The sequence below is a fragment of the Stegostoma tigrinum genome, chromosome 29 (assembly GCF_030684315.1).
Source record: "Stegostoma tigrinum isolate sSteTig4 chromosome 29, sSteTig4.hap1, whole genome shotgun sequence".
In the NCBI taxonomy this organism is placed as follows: Eukaryota; Metazoa; Chordata; class Chondrichthyes; order Orectolobiformes; family Stegostomatidae; genus Stegostoma; species Stegostoma tigrinum.
The window spans coordinates 34,615,889-34,643,135 of NC_081382.1; the positions used below are offsets into that span (position 1 = coordinate 34,615,889).

General features: G+C 40.4%; 1 protein-coding gene across 9 annotated transcripts in view; it reads right to left on the reverse strand.

The window, feature by feature from the left end:
• LOC125465296 (formin-binding protein 1) overlaps positions 1-27,247 on the reverse strand; it is a 235,830-nt gene that overhangs the window by 110,449 nt on the left and 98,134 nt on the right. For all 9 annotated transcript variants that reach the window (XM_048558582.2, XM_048558583.1, XM_048558584.2 and 6 more), the window contains exons 5-6: positions 18,637-18,699; positions 17,451-17,555 (exon numbers count right to left, since the gene is read on the reverse strand). In XM_048558582.2, the coding sequence (XP_048414539.1) occupies positions 17,451-17,555; positions 18,637-18,699 (168 nt within the window). The remainder of the gene's footprint in view (positions 1-17,450; positions 17,556-18,636; positions 18,700-27,247) is intronic.

Here is a 27,247-nt window from a genome sequence, read left to right on the forward strand (position 1 = left end):
ATGTTGATCAGCTTACCCGTTAACCATCTGAATTCTGCAGCAAACAGACCAAACTTGTATAATCACTCCTCATAACTTAACTCCTGAAGTCCAGGTATCATTCTTGTAAAGCCATACTGCCCTCCCTTCAAGGCCATAAATCCTTCCTAAGATGTGGGGCCCAGATCGGCTCATAATATTCTAAGTGGGGTCTAACCAGCATTTTGTATAACTGCAGCATAACTTCTGCATTCTTGTACTACATATATAAATGCCAACATTCCATTGGCTTCCTTGGTTACTTTCTGCATCTGTTCAAAACATTTTAAAGATTGTGCACCTGAATGCTGAGCTACTTGCACGAAAACAAATTATGCTAATTTTGCAACATTCATCATCTTTTACCAACTGTCTTAAATCAGTGTCTTCTGGTTCTCAACCCGCTTATCAATCCATTTATCAAATCTCTCAGCTTTCTCTTCTCTAAGGAGAACTGTCATAGCTTCTGTATTCTCTCCACATAAGTGAAGACCCTCATCATTGGAGACATTCTGTTTTGTGAAGAAAGACATCTTCTTCGTGCAGTATTCAGAACTGGACACAATAGTCCAAGTAATGGCGAACCTGTATTTTATAAAGGTTCGTGACAACTTTGTTGCTTTCATACTCTGTAAATCTGATTGAAGAATCCAGAATCTTATATACCTTTTAAATCATTTTCTCAATTTAGCCTGCCTCTTGAAAAAAATAGAGACATTTTAGTAAAACTGGTGCAAGGATAACAAAGCCATATTTCCTTTTCTAACCTTCACCTGTAACAACTTAGAGCCGATGTGTTGTGTCTGATATATAAATAGGATATTCTTTGATCTCATTCCACTTGAAACTGCCAAGGAAAAAATTAAAAGTCATCTGCTTAGCAGTGTTTTTTCTGAATTCATTTCTGCTGAGCACATCCTTAAAAATAGTGAACTGTTGCCATTATTATTCTCAAATTTACTATTCCGATGCTATGCCATTCTGGAATTAAAGGAGGGAAGTCCATGGTGAAGATACACTCCTGCAGGAATTGAGAATCTAAGTGGGTTAAGTAGGACTTCACTCAAAATTGCAACTCTTGATCCATGCCACTCAAGCACTTTTGAATGATAATATTATTCAGTAAAATTCATAGCTATTGAAATCATGGGCAAGAAAGAGTTGTTGTTTCCCCTTCAATCCAAGAATTTTGTAGTATTCATATGATTTCAAAATGCCAAATGTCATTGACGCAAGCATATGTTTAATATTTCTTTTGTACTGTTGAACGTAAACAAACATCTATTGATGCTTAGACTCTAATGCCAGAATCCATCTCATTATGCAGAAATTTGGCAAGATACATGTTTGCACACTAAACTCTCTTCTGACCAGATTCAGTTAACGTCAATTGATGAAGGGCAGTAAGAAAAGGGAAGAAACATGAAAGGAGAGTGGTTTCAAGGTTACTCACTGACAGCAATGGATAGACCCGGATGTATATGACCTTACTATTAGTTAGGATATGATATGACAGCCGATTCGGCTAGAGTTAAAAAATCAAAATCTTATTAAAATGCAATGATTTTACAATACAGAAAATGGTGAATGAGTGGGAACTTTCATATGGAAAAAGCTTCTTTTGTTCAGACCTTCAATTAAAGATTTTACACCAGAACAAATTGCAAAATATTGACATTTTCTTGTTCGGAATTGCCTTTAACAAAGTTGGAATCTAAATGAATACAATTTATGTCTACCATTACAAAACATGTAATATACATACATCCGGCTTGTAGACAGAAATAAAACTAAAAACTGCTAGAAAAATTCAGGTGTGATAACATCTATGGAGAGAGAAGCGCAAGACTTTAAACTCACGACTGGGTGGCTGCTTTGGAGTCAACATCCGCCCTGCCCATAAGAACGGCCCTAATCGTCCAGTTGTTTGACATTTGAATAAACTACCTTGCTCCCACGCTAACATTTCTGTCCTTGGTCCGCTACAATGTTCTGATGAAGCTCAACACCTATTTTCCATGTAGGCACCTCACAAATTTCCAGCATCCGTGGTATTTTTATTTTCTTTGAGGCTTGTAGGTGTAAGTGTTCTCAGCATCAGTTTATTCCTCTCTTTAAATTGGTTCTATTAAAGCTACTGTATATACTTGATTAATAATCAATCTTATGCAAAACTTGAACTCAAGTTTTGGCAAAAAAAATTCAAAATGTTTTATATATCTTGTGTCTAGGTTACTATCTGAATTCTAGCCAAAAACTCCTAATGCTTTCTACTCACCACCTACTCACTGTATTTCCTGCAACCAGAATCTCTCTTGTCAATTTCCTGTCCAATTCTTTCATTTTTCTCTGCTAAATCTTTGTTATGAATGTGGGCATAGGAGAAGGACTGAAAGAGAAACTGAGAGTGAGAGAGTCAGGCAAGAAACCAGGTGTTGCAAATTATCAAGTAAGTTGAGCAAAAATCTGAGGGTCGACAGGGAAGCAGTGAGTGAAGCATTTTGGTCAGATGGCACACAGCAGGGTAAGGTCTCTGGTAGCAGGAGCAGCTGCTTCAAAACAGCTTTGGCTGGTCACACACTTTCCATCTGCCCTGGCATGAAATAATTTCAAGCATCCAAAACATATAATTCACGCACCAGTCGGCCCTAACCTTTCATGAAAAATTTAGTCTCAGTCTTAACTCGAACCTGAGCCTTTATGGCATTTGTCACCTTACTCATCAATAATCAGTAATTAGACGTCATACTGTCGATGGGTAAATAATTTCAAAGTATTTACTGTTCTAATTGCCCACCAACTTGCAGCTGTTATATTCTCTTCGTTAACTCCAGCATTTTTAGCTCCTTTTAGTTCCTGAATATATATCTTATTCATTTCTGAAGTGACAAATACGGTGCATTCTGATAACTAACAGTTCTTCAGCTGGTCCTAATCAGTTAAACTATGCTGTAGGTATAAAACTATAAGGCAGAAACTAGCCCTTTGTTTTCTCAGTAAAATAAAACCTGATGCATCATTCATGGCTACCAGGCTCCACTCATCCACACTGAATGTAATCAGCCAGCAGCAATGACACAGTCAAAGTCAACAGTGATTGCAACGGGATTCATTTAAATTTGGAAAACAAATATCAAAGTTAGCTGTTTTAAAAACTGCTTGTTTACGCAAAAAAATTGGACCTGGGAATTTAACATGGCAAATAACAGCTCTAGCTTAAGAATATAAGAACACATGAACTCAAAACATGAGTAGACTCTATGACAAATCATGCCTGCTTCACCATTCATTAGGTAATTGCTGACCTCAGTTGTATTTTTCTTCCCGCTTCCCAGATCCTGAGTAACCAAAGATCTATCTACCTCAGCCTGAAACAAATTCAGTAAATGAGCATCCATAACACTCTGCAGTAGAGAATTTCAAAGATTGATTGATCCTTTCCATGAGCAATTTTATCTTCATCTTGGTTCTAACTGATCAGCCCTTATCCTGAGCCTGCCTCTGTGTCATAGTCACATGGCATCAAAAAAAGGCCCTTCAGTTCAACCAGTCCATCCATCCATAATCCTGAACTAAATCAGTTTCACCTGCCTGTGCTTGAGCCCCTGTCGATCCTGGTATCTTGTCAACTTGGAGAAACAGTTACTCCAATAACTTCTCCTCGCCAATTCTTTGTCACCTGCTCTGTCCCATGGCCTGGACAACATTTGTGTTGTGACAATGCTGAAAGACTTCACTCAGAGGAAACCGTGTGGGGGATTGTCATATCAATTTGAGATGGCAGTCACAATAAGTTATTTCTACATATAATTATTTGACCATCCGGCTCCATAAGAGGAAAACAAATGTGTTGATGACAACGGCGACTGGGCCACCCATCATTCGCCGAGGTAAAGAAAGTCTTCAATGTAGACAGCCCAGGAGGGAAAAATGCACTGGCACAGATGTCAGGGCCCAGCAGAGACACTGCAGCACGCGCAGCACCGATGCTGATGATAGGCAGGTTTTTGTTTCTCTGGCAATATTCTGAGTGAGACAGTAAGTAAGCCTCAGGGGCTTGGGGTGACTGGAGCTACAGGTAAGGTGAAACTTCATCAACATCTTGTGCCCCCTGCAAAGCCACGTGCTCTAGATTCCCCAGCCAAGTTGCAACGTTTAAAAGGCATTTGGATCAGTACATCAATAGGAAATATTTGGAGGGATACGGGCCAAATGCAGGCAATGTGGGACTAGTTTAGTTTGGGAACATCATCAGCATGGACCAGTTGGACTGAAGGGTCTATATCCATGCTGTATGACGATGACACTAAAGTAAACAATCTCTCAGCGTCTGCCCTGTCAAGCTCCTTCAAAATTTCTTGTATTACAGTAAGGTTTATTCTCATCCTTTTAAATCCATGGAATAGAGGCTCAAATTTGTGGGGTTCTTATTATGGCACTCTAAATCTCAGGGACCAATCCAAAGAACCATATTCCACGGAAATACTGTATATCTTTCCTGAAACAAGAAGATCAAAGCTGTACATAATATTTTAGGTGTTTCCTTGTCAAAGCTTACAAAAGCTATTGCAAGACTTCTTTATTTGTATTACTTTAATCCCCTTGCATTACAGGCCAACATGTCATTCAAGGGCTTGATGTTTTGCTGTACCTACGCACTAACTTTCTGTGTTACTGGTTTATGGAAACCATCTATCAACATTTGAAATTTCTTGCTTTTTAAAGATAATATTTTTTCTATCCTCACTATCATATTGAGTCACGACGTAATTCCAAATATTATGCGCCATTTGCCATTTTTATAGCTACTCACTTAATCTGTCCATAGCCCTTTGTGTCCTACCAAAGTATGCACATCCTACCTAAAGCATGGACACTAGTCACATCATGTCGTTAATAGCCCATTTATCCCTACTCATCGCTTCGTGTCTGTTAACCAATCCTCTATGCTATATATTATTGCCAACTCCACAAGGCCTTATTGTGCATGCTAGCCTTTTGTTTGGCACTATAGTGAATGCTTTTTGGAAATCCAAGTCTACTGCATCGACTGGTTCCCCTTTATCTACTCTACCAGTTACATCCTCAAAAAAAAACTCGCTTAAATTTGTCAAGCATGATTTCTCTTTTGGAAAACTATGTTGATTTTCTCTGATCAGCTTATAATTTTTAAGTTCATTAATTGTCAAGAAGATTCAATGGCTCCATTGGTAAAAGCCAATTTGTAGAAAATAATCTACTGGTGGCATAGAAACGTAATTCCATTATTCTATAAATTATTAAATTTTTCAATCAATCTTTTATGCAACACTGGCTGCGAGATACTTATTTTCTGTTTTAATGGGATGTGGGTACCACTATTGCCTAGCCTTAATTGTCTTTGAGTGGTTTGCTGCGCCATTTCAGAAGACAGGAGGCAACTCAATAAGATCTGTGGATCTGGAGTCAGTACTGTGCCGCTGTATTTCTCAGAAGAATCAGAAAACCAGATGGGTTTTTACAACTATCAATGGCAACTGCATGAAACTACTAACACAAGCGACACACTCCAGATTTTATTACTTGAATTTAAATTCCATGGGTTGCAATGGTGAACTTTAAACCCCTGCCCCAAGATCATTGGTCCACGCCACTGAATTACTAGTGCAGTGACATTACCGCTATACCATCATCTTATCCTAATAGTAAAACAATGTTATCAGCCCAACAGGTAGTATGTATTTATTTCATAATTGATTGCTAAAAATGACAATTTATTTAAATACTGTCCCACTTCAATTTTAAAAGTACACAATATTAACATATAGATGATTAGTAATAGGTTACTTGTAATCCGCTGATTGAATTACGTTAGTATTAAAAGCTTCAAAATTTTGAATAACTTGGTAGATTTTTAAAAAATCTATTATTGTTCAGAAGGTATGTGGCATGAATCAGAAAGTAATGATTTCCGTAAGGCAACAGTTCTTTGTTGTGCCTCATCATTATTCAGTTTTAAGATTTAATTTCTTTTCATAAATTATATTATTACAAGTTATAATAGTTTGAGTTAAAATTTCCACCATATCTAAAATTTGGGGCGGCACAGTGGTTAGCACTGCTGCCTCACAGCACCAAGGACCCAGGTTCAATTCCAGCCTCGGGCGACTGTCTGTGTGGAGTTTGCACATTCTCCCTGTGTCTGCGTGGGTTTCCTCCAGGTGCTCCGGTTTCCTCCCACAGTCCAAAGATGTACAGGTTAGGTGGATTGGCCATGCTAAACTGCCCGTAGTGTTCAGGGAGGTGTAGATTAGGTGGGTTATAGGGGATGCGTCTGGGTGGGGTGCTCTGAGGTTTGGTGTGGGCTTGTTGGGCCGAAGGGCCTGCTTCCACACTGTAGGGATTCTGTTCTATGGAATTCTGCTTAACTAAAACCCCTTAAAAGAAAGTATGTATCCAAAACTATTAAATATTTTCTGTGCAGATTCAAAAGACATTCCCTCCAAATTTAAATTAATTCTACATTTTTGTGGTATAATCACATGGGGTTAGCACAAAATAAAAGCATTATTTGAGATAAGGCATGGATGACACATACTAAACATGTGCACTTATCAAACACTATCCTCAGTGCTTTATAATGTTGCTATACATTCCATGCATGCTGACGACCCTTTCAAGACTCACTCAATTTCATGTAATGGTTTAGCTGATACATGGCTTTGATTACATTTTAATGTCTCAAAATAAACTCAGTCTTTTTTCTAGTTTCTTTTATTGACTGAAGCTTCTTAGTCTTGGTATAATCTCAATAAATCACTTCTGTATATTCTTCACAGCCATGAGGCCATTTTGAAAGAAAAGGAACTTGACACTGGGCACAATATTCCAACTTGAGCTGAGCCTAAGCTTGGTATAGTTTTTTTTCCAATGTTTTACGCTGTGACCATGCTTATCAGATAGAATCATACAGCACAGAAAAGGACCCTTCCATCCAACTTGTTCATGCAACCAGATATCCTAAATTAGTCTAGTCCCAATTGTTTGCATTTGGCCCATATCCCTCTAAACCTTTCCTATTCATGTACCCATTCAAACATCATTTAGATGTTATAACTATACCAGCCTCCACCACTTCCTTTGGTAGCTCATTCCATACATGCACCACCCTCTGCATGAAAAATCTGCTCTATATTCCTTTTCCCCAGTGAGGCACATTTACCGTTTACTGTTTGCTTCCTTTTTAAATTTTAAAAACAAACCTAAACTTGTTTTGTACAGATCAAGTTATTATTACTTCAAAGAAAATCCATGTAGCAATTCTGTGCACAAACTTGATGACAAAGAATGTGCATGACTGATTTATTTTGTTTTGGTTTAACAAATATTAGGCAAGGCATGAGAACTGCCTTCCCTTCCTCCATTAGTGCGAAGGAATCTTTCACATTTGAGTAGGCAATTATATCTTTCCATACGTACTATTTCCATCAACTCGGTACTCCCACAGAACTGCACTTGTGTATCAGCCAAGATTATTTGTTCCAGTCCTGGAGTTGGTCTGCAAAACACAATCCTCAGGTGCAGAATCTGTGGTGTTATCACTGACCCTAAAATGATTCTAAAAGCAATAACAATTTCAGATAACTGGGTCACTGATAGGCTAAGAAATTTATAGTAGCACAAAACAGAGATGTTGTCAAGAGTCACCAACTTGAAATGTTAACACGGTTTCTGTCTTCACAGATAAAGCAGAGTATTTCTTGTATTTTCTGTTTCTATTTCAGGTTCTCAGTTCCTGAGTTCTTTGTTCCTTATAAAGCAGAACCAGAGACTACACTTGAAAAAGTGGCTTGCCAAATCTGTTATGGTCTTGTCACTATATTTCAGAACTCATTACGGTCAATTATGGTAGTGCCCAAGGACTATAAAGTAGTAACAGAAAACCAACCTTTGCAAAACAAAAGCTTAGTGTGACCCCAGGAAATTACAGATTAGTGAGCCTAACAGTCGTTGTGTTATAGTAAATTATAAACTAAATAATTTTTTAAATTATAAGGCATTCCTAAAAGAAGATAACCAAACAGCAAGATAGATAAATGAAAAAGGAATTAGCACCAAATCATAGGTAGAATTGCTAACCTGATAAATCTACCAGAATTCAAGAAAAAGGAAAACCCAGTTAATAAAAGCACTTCTATGGAAGTGATAAATGTTCATATTTTAGCGAGGCCATTGACACCAGAACATAGAAATGATGGGCCTACCAAATTAGGATGCCGTAATTAATACACAGCAAGCTTCTGAGGCAAACTCAAAATCAGTTAAATCAGAGAAAGCAGAAAGTTTTTGTGAAAGGAACTGCATCACCATTTTGAGCAATGACTAGTGAGATGCCACAAAAAGAACAGTGCTCAGTTCAGTGTTATTTAGACTGATTATAAGTGATCAGTGGAATTGGGACTGAATAAAGTTTAAATCTGCAGAGGACAACAAAATGGTGAATGGGAGAATTTGATCAAGAATAAAGGGAAACGCCACATAGAAGAAAGATGAGCTAATAAATTGCACAAGTGCAAGGTAGCGACAGGAAAAAGAGAAATAAACAAAATAAATCTAAATAGGTCTAGGCAATAGAACACATCACTGGAAAAGAATTGTGAATAATTCAAAAGAATGCAGAGCTAACTAAATGCACATAGAGGGATATGAAGTAATTTTCAGCAGAAGGCAATGATCCTCTCCGAGGCAATGGTGTACACGTTACAAATAAGCCTAGAAGACTGCATACAGATCTGTTCACTGTACTACAAAAGGAATTTTCAGGGTCTACAGCAGTAGTAAACTAAACTGATATCACATATAAAAATTGGAGCTCAGAGTAGAAGTTAAACAGCCTTTACTCTGCATGAGATGTGGAGTATTACTTCAGATCATTATAAATTAGGTGAATTTAATTTCAATAAAATATCTGCTATTGTCAATTTCATACTTCTCCATGTTGATATCTAGTCTCCATTTTTCAGCAGTTGGAGCACATTTTATTCTTCAGCTAAGTATCCAGAAATTACACTGCATTAACCAAGGAGAACTAGAATCCTATTGTTCTATAGAACTGTGCTTAAAATCATAACACTGCCACAAGAATTCCATTGCTCAATGGTTAGGTACAATAACTGTAGTTCTGTATCTAAAATTATAATTAACCCCCCCATAGCTGAAATTATCAACCAGCCATAAACATACTTAGAATAACGAATGGCTCCAGTTTTGAACTTCTTTGATGCATTGGCTTAAAACTCAATAATGGTTCTTCTGCGTTATAATCCACCTAGCTACAAGTTTCTAGTAGTCAAATTGCCCGATTCATCAATGCAAACTTTCCTAACCACCTTTCAAGATACCTCTGACTTGAACACGAAGGAACAAGAAAGATGCACATTTAGATCACATTGTTAATGACTACTGAACACTTCACAGCAGAATACAGTTAATTCAATACTTTTAAAGTGTAGGCAATTTTGCTTGAGAAAAATTTTCAAAGACAGCAATGTGATGCCGACCAGATTCTGTTTTTGTGATTTGGTTGAGGAACAGATATTGCCCAGGACACTATGGATAAAAGTTGGGTTTGAAATTTTGTTAAGAGATGACACTGTTGCAGTAGAGCATTTTCCCAGTTCTGTATCAGACTTACAGCCTTAATTTTTGACTTGTTAGTTAAACTGAAATCATCTGACTAGTAGCAGTAGTTTGATGCAATACTTCTGAAGTATCAAATGCCTGGACATTTTGAATAGTTTTCAACGGAATTTTTAAAAAAAAGGAAATTTGGTAAGACTGAAGTAGGGAAGGTAAAGGTAGCAATTTTATTCAAATGAAAAGACAAAATCAGAATAAATCAGATGGATACACAGTAAAACAAATAACAAGGAAAATATTAGAACAGCAAAAGCAACAAGTGATTAATGCCAAAAACAATATAATTATAGATTATAAACTACAATTGGAAAAAGTGTATGTGAAGAAATACTATTGAGCTAGTTTATTACTTGGAGGGCCAGGGTGTCATGCCAAAATACTTCAGTACACTAATCAGTTGTAAACTTCATGCTTAATATTTGGGTATCAACAAAATTTAAAGGCAATTATAAATATGGCTGATAACCCAATAGTGAAGTACAAGAAAATGGCTCCAAACTCTGTGCAGAGTAACAACACCCAATATGGACAGTAACAATGTATCACAAAAATGTGGACAAGTAAAAGATGGAGAAATATGGAATCTCTGTTCATGTCCATTAGTCAATGAATGCGAGAACTGGAGATTACCAGTATCATAATCAGTTCCCCACATCCCCAGAATGTAAGCTGTCATATTTAATCTGTTACAGATTAAACGAAAAATAAGCATGGAGAACCAAAAGAAATCAATGCAGTAATCAATGTTCTATGATTTTATAAAAATGCATCTCATTATCCTTGATCACATGTTTAAAAAGCACATGGGTACCACTTGGCATTTGTAACGGCAGTCCTTCTCTTCCACACCACCTTGCCTCAAACTATTCAGATCGCTCTGTACTTAGCTGGCTTACTTCTTACATCTAGTCCAACTGTTGCAACAATTTTTAACAACAATTTTTGATTCTGGCTCTGGTTTCTGGCTTCAAATCTACATATGGTGCTAACATAGACTCTTGGTCACTGTTAATTACCAGTTTCATTCTGATGCAGCTCCACCAGAACAATCCTTTCCTTTAATTGAATCAACTTTGCTCTACATCAATAGATCGAAGTGAATGTGCAAATGAGGAAGCCCAGCAAATGATGAGAAAAAGTAAATAGGCAAGCAAATAAACAAAAGCAAAAGCTCAGTGCATCTCATCCATGCTATAAAAGTTTTCCAAACTAAACTAGTCCCACTTGCCTGCATTTGGCCCAAATCCCTCTCAATCTTTTGTGCTCATGTACTTGTCCACTCTTTTAAATGTTATAACGATACCTGCATCTTCCATCTCCTCTGGCAGTTCAGTCCACATACAAACCACACACTGTGTGAAAATGTTGCGCCTCATATCTCTTAAATCTTTCTTCTCTCATCTTAAAAATATGTTCCCTAGTTTTGAACACTGCACACTACCACCCCCGCTCCACCTACACAAGAGAAAACGCCTTTCCTTCCACCTTATCTTTTCCCCTTATGATCTTATAAACCTCTACAATATCATCCCTCCACATCCTACGCTCCAAAGAAAAAAGACCCAGCCTATATAGGCTCTCCCTATAACTCAAACCCTCCAGCCTAAGCAAAAAACTTATAAATCTTTTCTGCATCCTCTCCAATTTAATAATATCTTACCTGTAGCAGGGCAACCAGAGCCATACATTGTACTCCAAATGTGGCCTCACCAACTTCCTGCATAACTGCACTCTAATGTCCCAACTCCTATACTCAACGGTCTGAGCAATAAAGGAAAGTGTGCCAAATGCCTTCTTAACCTCCCGAAATACCTATAACATGACTTTCAAGGAATTATGTACCAGAACCTACAGGTCTCTCTGCTCGACAACACTATCCAGGAATATAACTCGGGTTTTGGGTGAGGTTGTTGACTTGCTTGCCAAGCCGGCTTGCTCTTGTTCAGACGTTTCGCCACCATGCTAGGTGACATCGTCAGTGGTGCCTCCAAAAACGCGACATTATTCTACTCCATTTGGTCATCGAGTCACCTAAACTTGAAATGTTAGCTTGCTCTCGCTTTATGGATGCTGTCAGACCCATTGTAATTACCAACATTTGTTGTTTTCAGGACAGTTGGACATCTTGTTCACTGAGAGAGCTGGCTCTGAGGGAACTGGATCAGTTTCAAAGACTCTTCATATGTAAATAAAGGGTGACTTGGTGATACTGGGTATTGGCCTCTGGAGTTTCTTCCATAGCAATGAGAGAAAAGCATATTCCTGAATAAATTTGCTTGCAACAGTTGTCTTTGAGTTGGGGTAAGCATTTCTGGCATCACAGCATCATTTGAGAAACTTAACTGATTCGACGTTGCTGTCAATGATTTAGTCCAAGCACGTGGAAAGAATGTGTTACTTTTTTCCCGGGCAAATTACAGCAGGGGAGATGAAAAGAAAAAAGTAATTCTCCTGAGAGCTTGTGGACCTGCAGCATTTTCAGTTATAAACAGCCTAACTTCCTCTGGGGCACCGGATACTAAAATCTTTCAAGAGGTGACGGATATAGTTCAGGAATATTATGACCCCAAGACTTTTCTAATTCTGCGATGCTATCAGTTTTACTCAGCAATTTGAGAACCAGGGGAATCTATACTGCACGTTTTGGCTTGGCTAAAACAACTGCAGAGGCATTTGACTTTGGTTTAACTGTTAAGGAGATGCTGACAGACCTCTTGGCATGTGGGTTTAATGATGTAACAGTGCAAAAGTGCCCACTAGCTGAAGCCTGACGACATCAAACAGGCACTACAACTAGATTTAAACTTTGGAAACTGCAGCACATGGAGTTTGAGAGTTGCAGGGTATTCTGATCGAAGTGGACACTCTCACCAATCCGACGGAGTCTTGGGAGCACCTCTTGAGTGAAAGCAATTGTATAGCCTGACTCAGGATACATTGTGAAAAGAAGAATTCTCCAGAGGTACCACGGAACTTTTACAGATGAAGGGTACAACTTCAGTTCCCACCTCTTTTGAGAGGCAGCTGGTTCAATTACCACTGATTATAATAAAAGGCTTGAGCCCAAGCTTGATGGGGCAAAATTGGTTGACAAAGATTCACCTAGACTGGCTCAACATTTTCTGATTAGAAAATGGCTGCTTGAGTGAAGTCCTCATTAAATACCTGGAGAGTCCAAGGAGGTCTAGGGACTATCAAAGGAGTCAAGGCCACCTTGCATGTTGACCAGGAAGCAATTCCACGATTCAGCAAAAGTAGAGGCAGAAATCAGAAGGGTGGAAAGCAAAGGAATCATCAAATCTGCCCAGTTTGTGGAATGGGCATTACCAGTCATACTGATGGTGAAGCCCAATCAGTCCGTTTGCCTTTGTGGGGATTTTGAACAGACGGTAAACTGCTTCTTGCAGTTAGATAAATACCCAATCACAGAGGATTAACATGCAAAGCAGGGTGGGGTGAGGGGGGTGGGGGGCTGCAGAGGTATGCTTAACTAATACCCAAAAGGGTTTTTGTCAATATAGGAGACTTCCATTTGTGGTAACCTCAGCTTTGTAATTTTTCTCCCTGGTGGGCATTCACACGAGAAGGAAAAAGTCTATGTTCCAGGAACATCAAGTGACCTCCTTGAGCTACAGAGTCGACAAAACTGGGTTACACCTGCTGAAAGATCAAGTGAGGTGATCAAAAGGTGCCCTGGGGCTTAGGTCCTTCCTTCAGGTTGCAAATTATTGTGGAAAGTTCATACATCTGGCCTCCAGTCTGGCACCTTTGCATCAACATTTTTTAGAAGGGTCAGCCTTGGAAATGGTCACATAGCTAAACCTAGCCTTCAGGGAAGTGAGGAAACAGCTGTCATTGTCTAAAGGTGTTAGCACACAATGGTCCTGACCGAGATCTGATATTGACTTGCAACACCTCCCCACACAAGGGTAGCACTGGTTCATAGGTGGCCTAATGGAGATGAATGCCCAATAGTGTATGCATCCAGCACTTTGGCTAGTAATGAGTGTAATACATCCAGATAGAGAAGGAAGGTTTGGTGGTCATATATGGAGTCTGTAAGTTCTACCATTACCTTTATGGACATAAATTTGTAATAATAATGGACCACAAACCACTACTAGTTCTACTTAAAGAGGTCATGGCAGTGTCACCTATAGTTTTAGGCCAAACTACGTGCATATAATTACAAGGTGGAACATGGTCCTAGAGACCAAGTAACAAATGTAAGTGCATGGAGTCACCTTCCACTGGCAGATACACCACTACTGGCAGGGTACCACCAGTGGAAAAGTACATAATGGTTTAGATTCTCTGGACACACATCTAGTCACAGCTGACAATAATCAGACTTTGGACACAGGAAGATCTGGAAAAACTGAAATAGCTGGTGGTGATGGGGAAACCAAGGGCCATCACAACCAGAATTGAAACCTTTGGGCACCCAGAGAGACTAGATCACAGTAGAGGACGCAATATTATTACAGTGAGCAAGAGTGATTGTCCTGGTTTCCGCCAAATACTGGCTAAACTCCACCAAGGTCATCCAGGGGTTTCCAAGACTAAGATGTCAATGAAAAGTTGGGTCTGGCAGGCTGTACTGGATGCAGACAAAAATCGCGTTAGTGGGGCAGAGCTCAGAGTGCCAACAAGGACAAACATTACTGCCAGCAGCTTCCCACATTCATGGGAATGACCAGGTAAACTCTGGGCTCAATGGTTTTAGCCATTGCGGATGCCTGCTCAAACTGCCTGGACATACACAGAATTCATTCATCAAACACAGGGACAACAATAAAAAAAAAAGCATGCATCTTTTGCAGTACCTGGGTTCCTGGAAGTGCCAGTCACAGATAACAGGCCATCGTTTACCAGCAGGGAACTTGAATATTTCCTAAAGTCAAATGCTAGACATCATAAAAAGACGGCTCTATATTATCCATCATACAAAGGTCTAGCAAAGAGCAATCCAAACTTTGAAGGTAGGCTTAAATAAACAGCCTACAACTTTACTAGATACCAATCTGTTCCAGTTCCTCTTTGATTATAGGACCACCCCTTACGCAACTGCAATGATAGCTCCAGCAGAGGTGCTAATGGGAGAAAACCCCACACCAAATAAAATCTGATCTTCCTGGACTTGGGGAGTGGCGGGTGAAGTGACATCAAAACGCCAATGCTGGACGTAAGAATCTAAGTTTACTTCAGGGGATGAAATTTGGTGTAGGAACCACAGGAATGGCCCTGCATGGGTAACAGACATGGTCAACGTGAGATTAGGTCTAGTGATGCATAATGTTTGAATAAATGCAGTGGTCCTGAACAAGCACATGGACCGTATGAAACCTGCAAACTTGCAAGTGGTGCGGGAACAAACCATGTCCAGTTCCTCAATAGGTTTTCCAACTGTTCCAGAACCGTGGTTCTCCCTCTCCATCAAGAGCTGACGATACCTTGGAATCTGTGACGGACACAGATGTCATCACCTAAATACCTTTGCTGCCTAAAGAGACCAAATTTCTTCCAAGATGGCCCACATACAGAAGGCAAACTACAGTGCATTACTCGCTGCCCTTATCAGGGGAAATGTTGTAGGGACCTGACCTGGTGCTAAAATCCCCCAGAAAGAGCTACAAAAAAAAACAACTGGCCTAAGTCCTCAGATTCAGAGGGGGAGGGCTGTAATGATTATAAAGCGGTCAGCCGGGGGGGGCTCAGAATACAAGTTCCCTGATTATGGCTGTCAATCTGGTCCAGTCAGGGAGCCCTAGTTGACAGATATAAACAGGAGCATCAGGAGTTCTGCTCACTCTCAGGGCTGGCTCTGAGGGAGTTGGATCAGTGATATGGGCTGTCCACATGTAAATAAATGGCGAATTCTTGATAGGAAACCAGCCTCTGTGGAGTTATTTCAGGAACCAAGGGTTATGAGGACCATGAAGAAAACTGGAGTTGAAAATTATCAGATCAGCCATCAACTTACTGAATAGCAAAGCAGACTCTAAGTTAAAATGGCCTATTTCTGCTCTTACGTCTTACGGTCTTATTAGCATTGCTAAATCTCCAACTATCAACAAGCTGGTGGTTAACGTTGACCAGAAAATCAGCTAGACCACCCATTTAAATACTTTGGTCACAAGAGTCAGTCACAGCCTAGGGAATTTCTGATGAGTAATTCACCCCCTGACCCTTCAAATCCTGTCCACTATCTAAAATTTAGAAGTCAGAAATATCCACTTGCCTGGATGAGTGCAGCTCCAAATTCATTCAAGAAATTCAATACCACTGACAACAAAGTAGCCAGTTGATTGGTACCCCAAGTCAACCTTCAACGTTTAGTCCATCCACCACAAACGTAGTGTGTTCTTTCCACTAGAGGTACTGCAACAACTCACCAGAGCTCTTAGCAACCCTCACCCTCCACCACCTAGAAAGAGGGGGGCCTGGATACATGCCACCATCACCACCTGCAGATTCCCCTCCAAGCCACATGCTATTCTGACTTGGAACTATGTTGACACTCTTTCACTGTCACTGAATTAAAATTCTGACATTTTCTCCCTAACATTACAATGTATGTACCCCACCAGCTGGATTTTAGCAGTTCAAGGAGGCAGCTCACCAGCGCTATCTTGGGGGAGATACAGGATGGGCAATAAATGCTGACAATGCCATCAATGCTCACATCCTGTGAATGAATTTTAAAAACTTTTAGACTATTCCTCACACGTGTTTCACTGGCTGACATCTTAAAACACAATTTTAAAAAATCAAAGATAACAAGGTGTAGGCCTGAATGAACACAGCAGGCCAAAGAGCATCATTGAAGCAGGAAAGCTGATGTTTTAGTCTGGACCCTTCTTCTGGAGGCAATGGCATAATGGTATTACTGCAGAATTACTACTAATCTAGAAACTCAGCTAATGTTTTGGGGACTTGGATTCAAACCCTGCCACGGCAGATGGTGGAATCTGAATTCAATAAAAAATCTGAAATTAAGGGTCTAAATAATAACCATGAATTCATTGCCAATTGTCAGAAAAATTCATCCGACTTACTAATATCCTTTAAGAAAGGAAATCTGTCCTTACTTGTCTGACCTACATGTGACTCCAGGCCCACAACAATGTGGTTGACACTTAACTGCCCTTTGGGAAATTAGAGATGAGCAATAAAGGCTGGTCTAGCCAGAGATGCCCATCTCCGGTGAATAAATAAAAAAAGACTGGAAGGCTCAGTAGAGGCGAACTTCTTTCTTTGCAGTGTGGCACGTGCTGTTAATGTTTGTAATGCTGGACTATTAACGTGCCCATCACTTATCAATTTCTTCATTCTTATTTCTGCGTTACTTTCAGCCTAAAACATATTCTATGAATTCTAAAACCCAAATCTAAAATCATTCCCTATATTAGTACCTGAATCTATAGGCCACAGTTGGTATGTCATTTCAAAGTATGAATTATTCAGTTAACCTTGCATCATAATTCCAATTTAGAAATGTTATCTTGTACATTAAGCAACCATCTATTCCCCTTCCATTTGATCTATTGTTTCAGCTACATGTGAAATGAACCAAAAGCAATTTTGAATAATGTACTTTTATATCAGTTGTTACGAAGAACAGAAGCAAATTTTGTCCAGATTCACATCTGCTTTTAAAGAAGTGCCACGTCAAAACAATATCTAAATCACAAGATCGCTAATTGGTCGTGTGACATCAATTTTCAACTGTTCATTAGCTACTTCCAACTTACCTTTTCCACATCAGCCTTTGTTACATTCAGGTCATTATCCATTTTTTCAAAGTGTTGTTGAGCTCGTTCGGCTTCCTTACAATCTCGCTCAAACCTTCTTTTACTCTATTGGAGAGTAGAACTTAGAATTAAATGGAGCAATCCAAGTTAAATACAGGCCTGCCAACTTTCAATGTACGCAAAGGGTTTTAAAGTTAGCACTTTAAATTGAATACACTTTCCAGTTTTGACAACAGTGCATTTACCAGCCCTGCACAACACTGGTGTAAGGCAGGAAGAATCTATCAACTACATTGTGACCCACAGGTTTCTCAATTTTCTTCCAATTCTTCTTTGGTTAACTTTGTTTTTTCTCATTATTTCACTCACTTTCTAAATTATTATTGGCTATTTTTCTCATTCATAAAATATTTAAGTCATCATTGGACAAGCATATGGACGTACATGGAATAGTGTAGGTTAGATGGGCTTCAGATTGGTATGACAGGTCGGCACAACATCGAGGGCCGAAGGGCCTGTACTGTGCTGTAATGTTCTATATATATAAAACCACTTTCTCCAAACACATTCCAACAAAAAAAATGCCCAATGATATTGCAGAAAAATAAAAACTGCACTGTAATGCAGCAATCATGACAATTCACATACAGCTGCATGGAAAGTTGATTAAATTATCTTTAATTTCGGTTACTTAAGCTGTTGTAACACACTGCTTTTAGCTATTCCACTGCCACCAAATCCTTTGCAATACTAAAAAAGTGTAAAATTAAATAATGAAGCTTTCTCAGTTCTTGTTCAAAAATCATTATACTAAGTATAAATTCCTTTTCAAAACTGCAAAGTGACTTTTTAAAATACAAGAACTGAAAGTCTGCATCAAAATCACTTGCTCATAATATTAGTAGAAGTGAAAACACTTATCAAAATCCAAGCACCTTTAGCTGGTGAGCATAGCTTGCTCTGACCAGAGGAATGCGAATCATCAGACATAATCATTAAATTAACCATGTAACTTAAGACGTTTCTTACTTAAGGTTTCAATTCCTTCTAAAAATCAAAATTTTAAAACTAAGTCTTAAGCCAGTAACATAAAATAAGCACATTTTTGCCAATAATCAGGAGCAGCATGCTGCCTGATAATTAAGGCAGCTATATGCATTAAATGCAAAATGTGGATCAGACCTACATTCTCAAGTTGTTTCCAACAACTTTCTATATGTTGTTGTGCCCTTCTTCCTTCTTGGAAATGCTGAAAGATAAAAACCATACATTATTATTCTGCAAAAAATGCTCTGGTTCCAAACCAACCAATGGATAAATGAACTCCAATGATTCTAAGCTGTATCTCCTTTCAGGAGAACATAAGAAATAGAATTAATTTTAAAAACTTTAAATAATGCCAATAAGTCTACAGGACATACACCTGCAAAGAAAAACCTACCAACCTTTTAGTAGTTAGATGCATTTTTTTGAGGTTCCAAAAGTGTTTGGGGATTAAAACCTGTTTTTCATCATTAACCCTTTGTTTATTTATTAATTTACAAATAATAGTCTGGAAATGGTTGCATAATGCAAATCTGAATATATTCTATTTTCAGAATTGTCAAGTTTTGGATCTCAAATGTCAGCAAATGTCAAGCAACAGAAAGAAAAATTTAAAGGTAAAATTGCCACCATCTTACCACATCGTAGGATAACTCTCTCATGAATGATGACTAGTGGCGGTTTCACCTGACGGTCACCATCCCTCAGGCAAGGGAGGGATTGAGAAGGCCGATTGAGGAGGGATTGACAGCCGTCAAAGTAACCTCAGCCATTGATAATTGGTGGGCAAATCTGTCAATGATGGGTTTGGAAATGTGTGCATATACAGACATAATAGGTATGAATATGGCAGCAGAAACAGAATACAATAGACAATATTGGACAAGGTGGTTCATAACTGTTGGTAGACCAGTCAAACTGTATGTTATCCTCTGCACAAGAATGAATTGACCATGGATTAAGCACGCTAAAAATTCAATGCAGATGGCAGAAGATATTGTCCACGTCAGTTAACTTTTGGTCACAAATTGGAAATTTTCTTTGAGCATTTGAATGCACGCAGGCGCAAGGCTTTCATTAAAGCTTAAGTCACAAAGAATCAATCAAGCCTTAAGACATAATATGAGGCCATTTGAAACCAGTTTAATTCAGAGAGGCATGGTTTATTCTAAAAGAGCAGAAAGAACCAGGATAGGTTAATGGTAAAAATGGAAGAATGATAATTGTAGAACGTGGTAACCAGACTGTTTGGTTACACGCTTCAAGGGCATTTAGTATGGGTTACAAATTTGTAGGTTCTAAAAGGATTATAGGAAATACTGAGGAACCAGGTACTTCTATTAATCAAATAAAAATCAAAAGAATTGCAGATGCTATAAATCAGGAACAAAAACAAAGCTGCTGGAAAAGCTCAGCAGGTCTGGTAGCATCTGTGAAGGAAAAAAGCAGAGTAAATGTTTAAGATCCAGTGGCCCTTCCTCAGGACTTCCGTGGAAGGGTCACTGGACCCGAAATGTTAACTCTACTATTAATCATATTTCTCACAGATATGAAGATCAGGCTGTCGTAATTGACACAATGTGGAACTGAACAGTTCTGATGATCAAAATGTGACTTGCAGTCCAAAGGACAACTACCAATAGTAGGTACCAAAGTCAAATATTTAGCAGAAGATGCTAACAAAATGAAGAAATTGACTGGTTAGGTACAGTAATAAAAGCTCTGGACATGAGAATATGACATTCATAGACAGAGGCTAGAAAACACAGTACAATGCCTGGCAGTGGCTCTGGAAGAGAGCATGCCCCAAGAAAGATGTCATGAACCACTGAAAGAGATCCTATGAATTGGAGGAGAAGATCAACCAGTAGCAGCGCAGAAAGAAATGGGCAAGATTCAGAACATAGTTTAACAAGTTCAAAGAACCTCACACAGAGCAGGAATGTCACTAGATGAAGAGACCAGTGTGACTGGAAAGTCTGAGTAGATATGACAAATTAGAAGAAGTTTATGAAACAAACAATAAGAAATAAAAAGTTAGACAGCATTTAAGGTCATACACAGAAGTGTTAACCAGTGTCACTCAGATGAAAATGCACAGAAAAGGAAGCCAGGGAAATTTTAAACAAAAACCTAGGTATGGGGGGATATTTATATGACCGGAAAAGCAGTTTGAAGTTTTGTTTGGCTTTGTTACCAACGAATACTTGGGGACTATAGATCAATTGATAATAAAGCTGTATTTCTGCAAGGTAATCAACTTAAAGGGAAGTGATTCTTCAGTCTCCAAAAGAGGTATCAACTGCAGTGGGACAGACTGATACTTAAATAGGGCAGCACGGTGGCTCAGTGGTTAGCACTGCAGCCTCACAACGCCAGTGACCCGGGTTCAATTCCTGCCTCAGGCGACTGTCTGTGCGGAGTTTGCACATTCTCCCTGTGTCGGCGTGGGTTTCCTCCGGGTGCTCTGGTTTCCTCCCACAGTCCAAAGATGTGCAGGCTAGATGGATCGGCCATGCTAAATTGCCCATAGTGTTCAGGGGTGTGTGGGTTATAGGGGGATGGGTCTGGGTGAGATGCTCCAAGGGGCGGTGTGGACTTGTTGGGCCGAAGGGCTTGTTTCCACACTGTAGGGAATCTAATCTAAATAAGTGCATCAACAGCACAAATGATACCTCTTGAGTTCGGTACTTTCCAGTAAGGTCCCTCCTCCTCAAATTAAGTGAGTTTCAGTTGAAAGCAGATCCTGTAATGTTTTACTGGCAGCTTTTAGGCATTTTCATAACGCGCTCGTTTGAAATGGGGTCGGTCGATTGGAAAATATAGTCATAAATGGGCTTAAAACAAAATTCAAAAATGGAAGTCAGCCTTCCATAGCTTTTCAGTACCTTGGATGGTTATCAGGCAGAATACATTTGAGTACACACTTACAATTTTATTTGGAAAATGTTAGTCGCATTACAATAAGTCAAAGTAACAGAAGATTCAGTGGTTTCCAAAACAAAGCATATTAATGGTAGAAATGCTTGCTCTTATTGATCAGAGATAATGGGAACTGCAGATGCTGGAGATTCCAAGATAATAAAATGTGAGGCTGGATGAACACAGCAGGCCAAGCAGCATCTCAGGAGCACAAAAGCTGACATTTCGGGCCTAGACCCTTCATCAGAGAGGGGGATGGGGGGAGGGAACTGGAATAAATAGGGAGAGAGGGGGAGGCGGACCGAAGATGGAGAGTAAAGAAGATAGGTGGAGAGAGTGTAGGTGGGGAGGTAGGGAGGGGATAGGTCAGTCCAGGGAAGACGGACAGGTCAAGGAGGTGGGATGAGGTTAGTGGGTAGCGGGGGGTGCGGCTTGGGGTGGGAGGAAGGGATGGGTGAGAGGAAGAACCGGTTAGGGAGGCAGAGACAGGTTGGACTGGTTTTGGGATGTAGTGGGTGGGGGGGAAGAGCTGGGCTGGTTGTGTGGTGCAGTGGGGGGAGGGGATGAACTGGGCTGGTTTAGGGATGCGGTGGGGGAAGGGGAGATTTTGAAACTGGTGAAGTCCACATTGATACCATATGGCTGCAGGGTTCCCAGGCGGAATATGAGTTGCTGTTCCTGCAACCTTCGGGTGGCATCATTGTGGCAGTGCAGGAGGCCCATGATGGACATGTCATCTAAAGAATGGGAGGGGGAGTGGAAATGGTTTGCGACTGCGAGGTGCAGTTGTTTGTTGCGAACTGAGCGGAGGTGTTCTGCAAAGCGGTCCCCAAGCCTCCGCTTGGTTTCCCCAATGTAGAGGAAGCCGCACCGGGTACAGTGGATGCAGTATACCACATTGGCAGATGTGCAGGTGAACCTCTGCTTGATGTGGAATGTCATCTTGGGGCCTGGGATGGGGGTGAGGGAGGAGGTGTGGGGACAAGTGTAGCATTTCCTGCGGTTGCAGGGGAAGGTGCCGGGTGTGGTGGGGTTGGAGGGCAGTGTGGAGGGAACAAGGGAGTCACGGAGAGAGTGGTCTCTCCGGAAAGCAGACAGGGGAGGGGATGGAAAAATGTCTTGGGTGGTGGGGTCGGATTGTAAATGGCGGAAGTGTCGGAGGATAATACGTTGTATCCGGAGGTTGGTAGGGTGGTGTGTGAGAACGAGGGGGATCCTCTTGGGGCGCCAAACAGGCCCCAAACCCCACCTCTTCCTCCGGTACCTACACAGGCCCCAAACCCCACCTCTTCCTCCGGTACATTGATGACTGTATCGGCGCCGCCTCTTGCTCCCCAGAGGAGCTCGAACAGTTCATCCACTTCACCAACACCTTCCACCCCAACCTTCAGTTCACCTGGGCCATCTCCAGCACATCCCTCACCTTCCTGGACCTCTCAGTCTCCATCTCAGGCAACCAGCTTGTAACTGATGTCCATTTCAAGCCCACCGACTCCCACAGCTACCTAGAATACACCTCCTCCCACCCACCCTCCTGCAAAAATTCCATCCCCTATTCCCAATTCCTCCGCCTCCGCCGCATCTGCTCCCACGACAAGACATTCCACTCCCGCACATCCCAGATGTCCAAGTTCTTTAAGGACCGCAACTTTCCCCCCACGGTGATCGAGAACGCCCTTGACCGCGTCTCCCGCATTTCCCGCGACACATCCCTCACACCCCGCCCCCGCCACAACCACCCCAAGAGGATCCCCCTCGTTCTCACACACCACCCTACCAACCTCCGGATACAACGTATTATCCTCCGACACTTCCGCCATTTACAATCCGACCCCACCACCCAAGACATTTTTCCATCCCCTCCCCTGTCTGCTTTCCGGAGAGACCACTCTCTCCGTGACTCCCTTGTTCGCTCCACACTGCCCTCCAACCCCACCGACACCCGGCACCTTCCCCTGCAACTGCAGGAAATGCTACACTTGTCCCCACACCTCCTCCCTCACCCCCATCCCAGGCCCCAAGATGACATTCCACATCAAGCAGAGGTTCACCTGCACATCTGCCAATGTGGTATACTGCATCCACTGTACCCGGTGCGGCTTCCTCTACATTGGGGAAACCAAGCGGAGGCTTGGGGACCGCTTTGCAGAACACCTCCGCTCAGTTCGCAACAAACAACTGCACCTCGCAGTCGCAAACCATTTCCACTCCCCCTCCCATTCTCTTGATGACATGTCCATCATGGGCCTCCTGCACTGCCACAATGATGCCACCCGAAGGTTGCAGGAACAGCAACTCATATTCCGCCTGGGAACCCTGCAGCCATATGGTATCAATGTGGACTTCACCAGTTTCAAAATCTCCCCTTCCCCCACCGCATCCCTAAACCAGCCCAGTTCATCCCCTCCCCCCACTGCACCACACAACCAGCCCAGCTCTTCCCCCCCACCCACTACATCCCAAAACCAGTCCAACCTGTCTCTGCCTCCCTAACCGGTTCTTCCTCTCACCCATCCCTTCCTCCCACCCCAAGCCGCACCCCCCGCTACCCACTAACCTCATCCCACCTTCTTGACCTGTCCGTCTTCCCTGGACTGACCTATCCCCTCCCTACCTCCCCACCTACACTCTCTCCACCTATCTTCTTTACTCTCCATCTTCGGTCCGCCTCCCCCTCTCTCCCTATTTATTCCAGTTCCCTCCCCCCATCCCCCTCTCTGATGAAGGGTCTAGGCCCGAAACGTCAGCTTTTGTGCTCCTGAGATGCTGCTTGGCCTGCTGTGTTCATCCAGCCTCACATTTTATGCTCTTATTGATGGTGCTTTTCTAAATATATTCAAAAATATTTGAAGAAATTCTAAGATGATGATTCAGGAGCAACTCCAATTGCTGCACTGATAATGTGTCACTGTGGGCACAATGGTAATAAACACTCAACAAAATGAACGAATGAAAAAAGACTGAAGATTGATATCGCATTTTAAAACTGATCGAAACATAGAAAATAAGAGAATTAGGCAATTTGGCCTTTGAGCCGCTCTGCCATTCAATCTCATCATGGCTGATCATCCAATTCAGTACTCAGTTTCTACTTTCTCCCCTTACGCTTTGATCCTTTAGCTCTACCAACTATATCTAACGCCCCTTTTTTGTTGAAAACACTGCCTCAAAAAGCAATGAAGCAGAGAATTCCACTGGCTCATCACTCTTTAGGGGAAGAAATTTCTTTTTATCTCAATCCTTTATGGTCTACCCATATGTCCATAGGCTATTTATCCTGGTTTTGGACTCTCTGGTCATCAGAGCATCCTTCCTGGATTTGCCCTATTACCATTTTATAGGTTTCTAGGAGATTATTCAGAATCTCCTAGATTTTATTCTTCTGAAAAAAAAACTAAAACTAGTTTTAAATAATGCCAATACGTCTACAGTACATAAACTTGCAAAGAAAAACTAATGAACCTTTCAGTAGCTTGATGCATTTTTTTTGAGGTTCCAAAAGTGTTAAAGGGATTAAAACCTGTTTTCCATCATTAAACCTTTGTTCATTTATTACTTTCCAAATAATAGTCTGGAAATGATTGCAGAATGCAAATCTGAATATATTCTATTCCAAGAATTGTCAGTGTTTTGGATCTCAAATGTCAGCAAAATACATTGAGTCATGCAACAGCGACAAAAATTTTTAAAATTTTATTCTTCTGAACTCCAGTGAATATAGACCAAACTGATCCAATCTCACTTCATAGGTCAGTCTGGTAAACCTTTGGTACATTCCCTCAAAAACCAGAACACCCTTCCACTACGGAAATCTAATGTAAAAGGCAGCGATTTCCTAAATGGATGTTGGATATGTAATAATTGTGAAATAATAATAGTGCAAAAGTGATAAAGTCAGCGTTTAAATGTTTCAACCTTGAACGCATGATGGCTGGGCTCCCACTGTATATGGCCATTAGACAATAATGAACATTAGGAGGTAGTCAGGCTTTTAAGTATATTGTCATTATAACAAGGTTCACTGGTAGAAGGATACTTGGTGGCAAAGCTACTGGACCTTGTCTCCTGACTCTAATGCAAAGCTGTGGAACATTGCTCCAATGTGAACTTTAGTATAATGTGCAGCTTACTTGATTTATGGAACATCATTGTTCTTTTACACATATTCTTCCTCCTTTAAATTTTTTTCTTTGCCAATTGTTCCCTTGACTAATGGTTACTGGCATACAGGCCCACCAATGGCAGGCACCAGCATTCCCAAGTAGTTACTCTTCAACTGTGAGCCATGACACATATCTTTCGGACAGGACAATAGGGCAGCATAACCAAATCAAATGCTACCTCCAGATGTCACTTATTCAAAGAACCACAAGGGAAGAGCCCATGTTTTAGAAAAATGTGAATATCAATCAAGACCATCTACAGAATGCTCAAAACAGATTGGGTTTTGATATTATATGTCATCTACTAAAGCTTAAATCTGTAAGGATTTGATAATAGTTTCGAGTTGAATTGCCTCAATGGGTACTTTGGTTTTATTTTTGTTAATTTGAAATTTAGCTTTAGATTTTGACACAGCACTCAATTAGACTAAAAATCTGACCCTATCACTTCATGACAAATTGTATTTCATTCTTCTGTGCTTACACAAGATCAACTGGCGTTGGAAAAATGTCAGAGAAAGAGTAAGGTTCAGTACTTACGTTTGTTTTGTTTGGCTTTTAATTTCAATGTGACATGCTAACAGTTGTGTCCAAGCAAGCTACACATAATTCTGATCAACCAAATCCCTTGTTTAATGTTCAGGCTAGAGCCCAAGCACGTGAGCACTCTGAGAAACTACTTCCTCCTGCCGGAGCCATTTTATTATCAGCCCAGCGCATAGAAATGAAATAAGACTTCCCACTTTCTGGATGAGAGCACAAATTGCTAGAAATGTACAGCAGTTCATGGCATGTTTGAAAGAGAACGGTGGATTAACATTTCGCGTTGAGTTTTCCATATTATTTACATTAACTTTTTAGGTTTAACATTTCATAATTTCAAGAGGTTTCAATTACTTATATTTTAAACTTGTCTCCCGTTGCATCCACATCATAACTGACAGCAAAAAAAATTTTAAGATGCAGATGCACCAGATACATGCAAAAGCAAAATATTTTTTCTCTGTGCACAAAAACCATGTTTTAGATCAGCACAGTCTTTTTAAAACTATATTTTTCTGCATAGTAAAGAAAGAAGCTTTGCTTAAGATTCAAGCTTAGAAACAAATCAAACAACAGTGATAAAACGAACAGTTGTCCTTTGCTAGCTCAGCATAAACCTTGACATTACACCTTGTGGAAGTGTTCAACTGTGGGAAGTTTCACAGCCAAGCCTAAACTTCTCTTCAGCCACTGCACACAGACAAATGTGTAACATGGGTTACTTAAAAGTGGTCAGAAGCAGAAAATCCTGGTTATTTTCTCCACTCACTATCCTAGAATCAAATTACTGTACTAAATTAGTTCAGTGACGACACGAAGTGGGAAACCAACCTAGAACTTCTTCCTTTGCTTGGCTCAGCTAATCCAATGAACAAATTCATCAGCACTAGGGAAATATGAGGCAACTGTGCTTCGTTCCAAAAACCTTAAATCTAAAAAAGTGATCATTGCTACAAACATTAAACTCAATTATTTTGTTGACTGAAATATCATTTGAAATATAAGAAAATGGACAATCAAAAAATTTTTCAAACAATTGTTCATAATTTAACTGACCATAGAAAAGAGGAAGAAAAAGCAAAAGTCAAAAAAAGTCAATGGCAAAATAAATCCAGCAATTTAAGT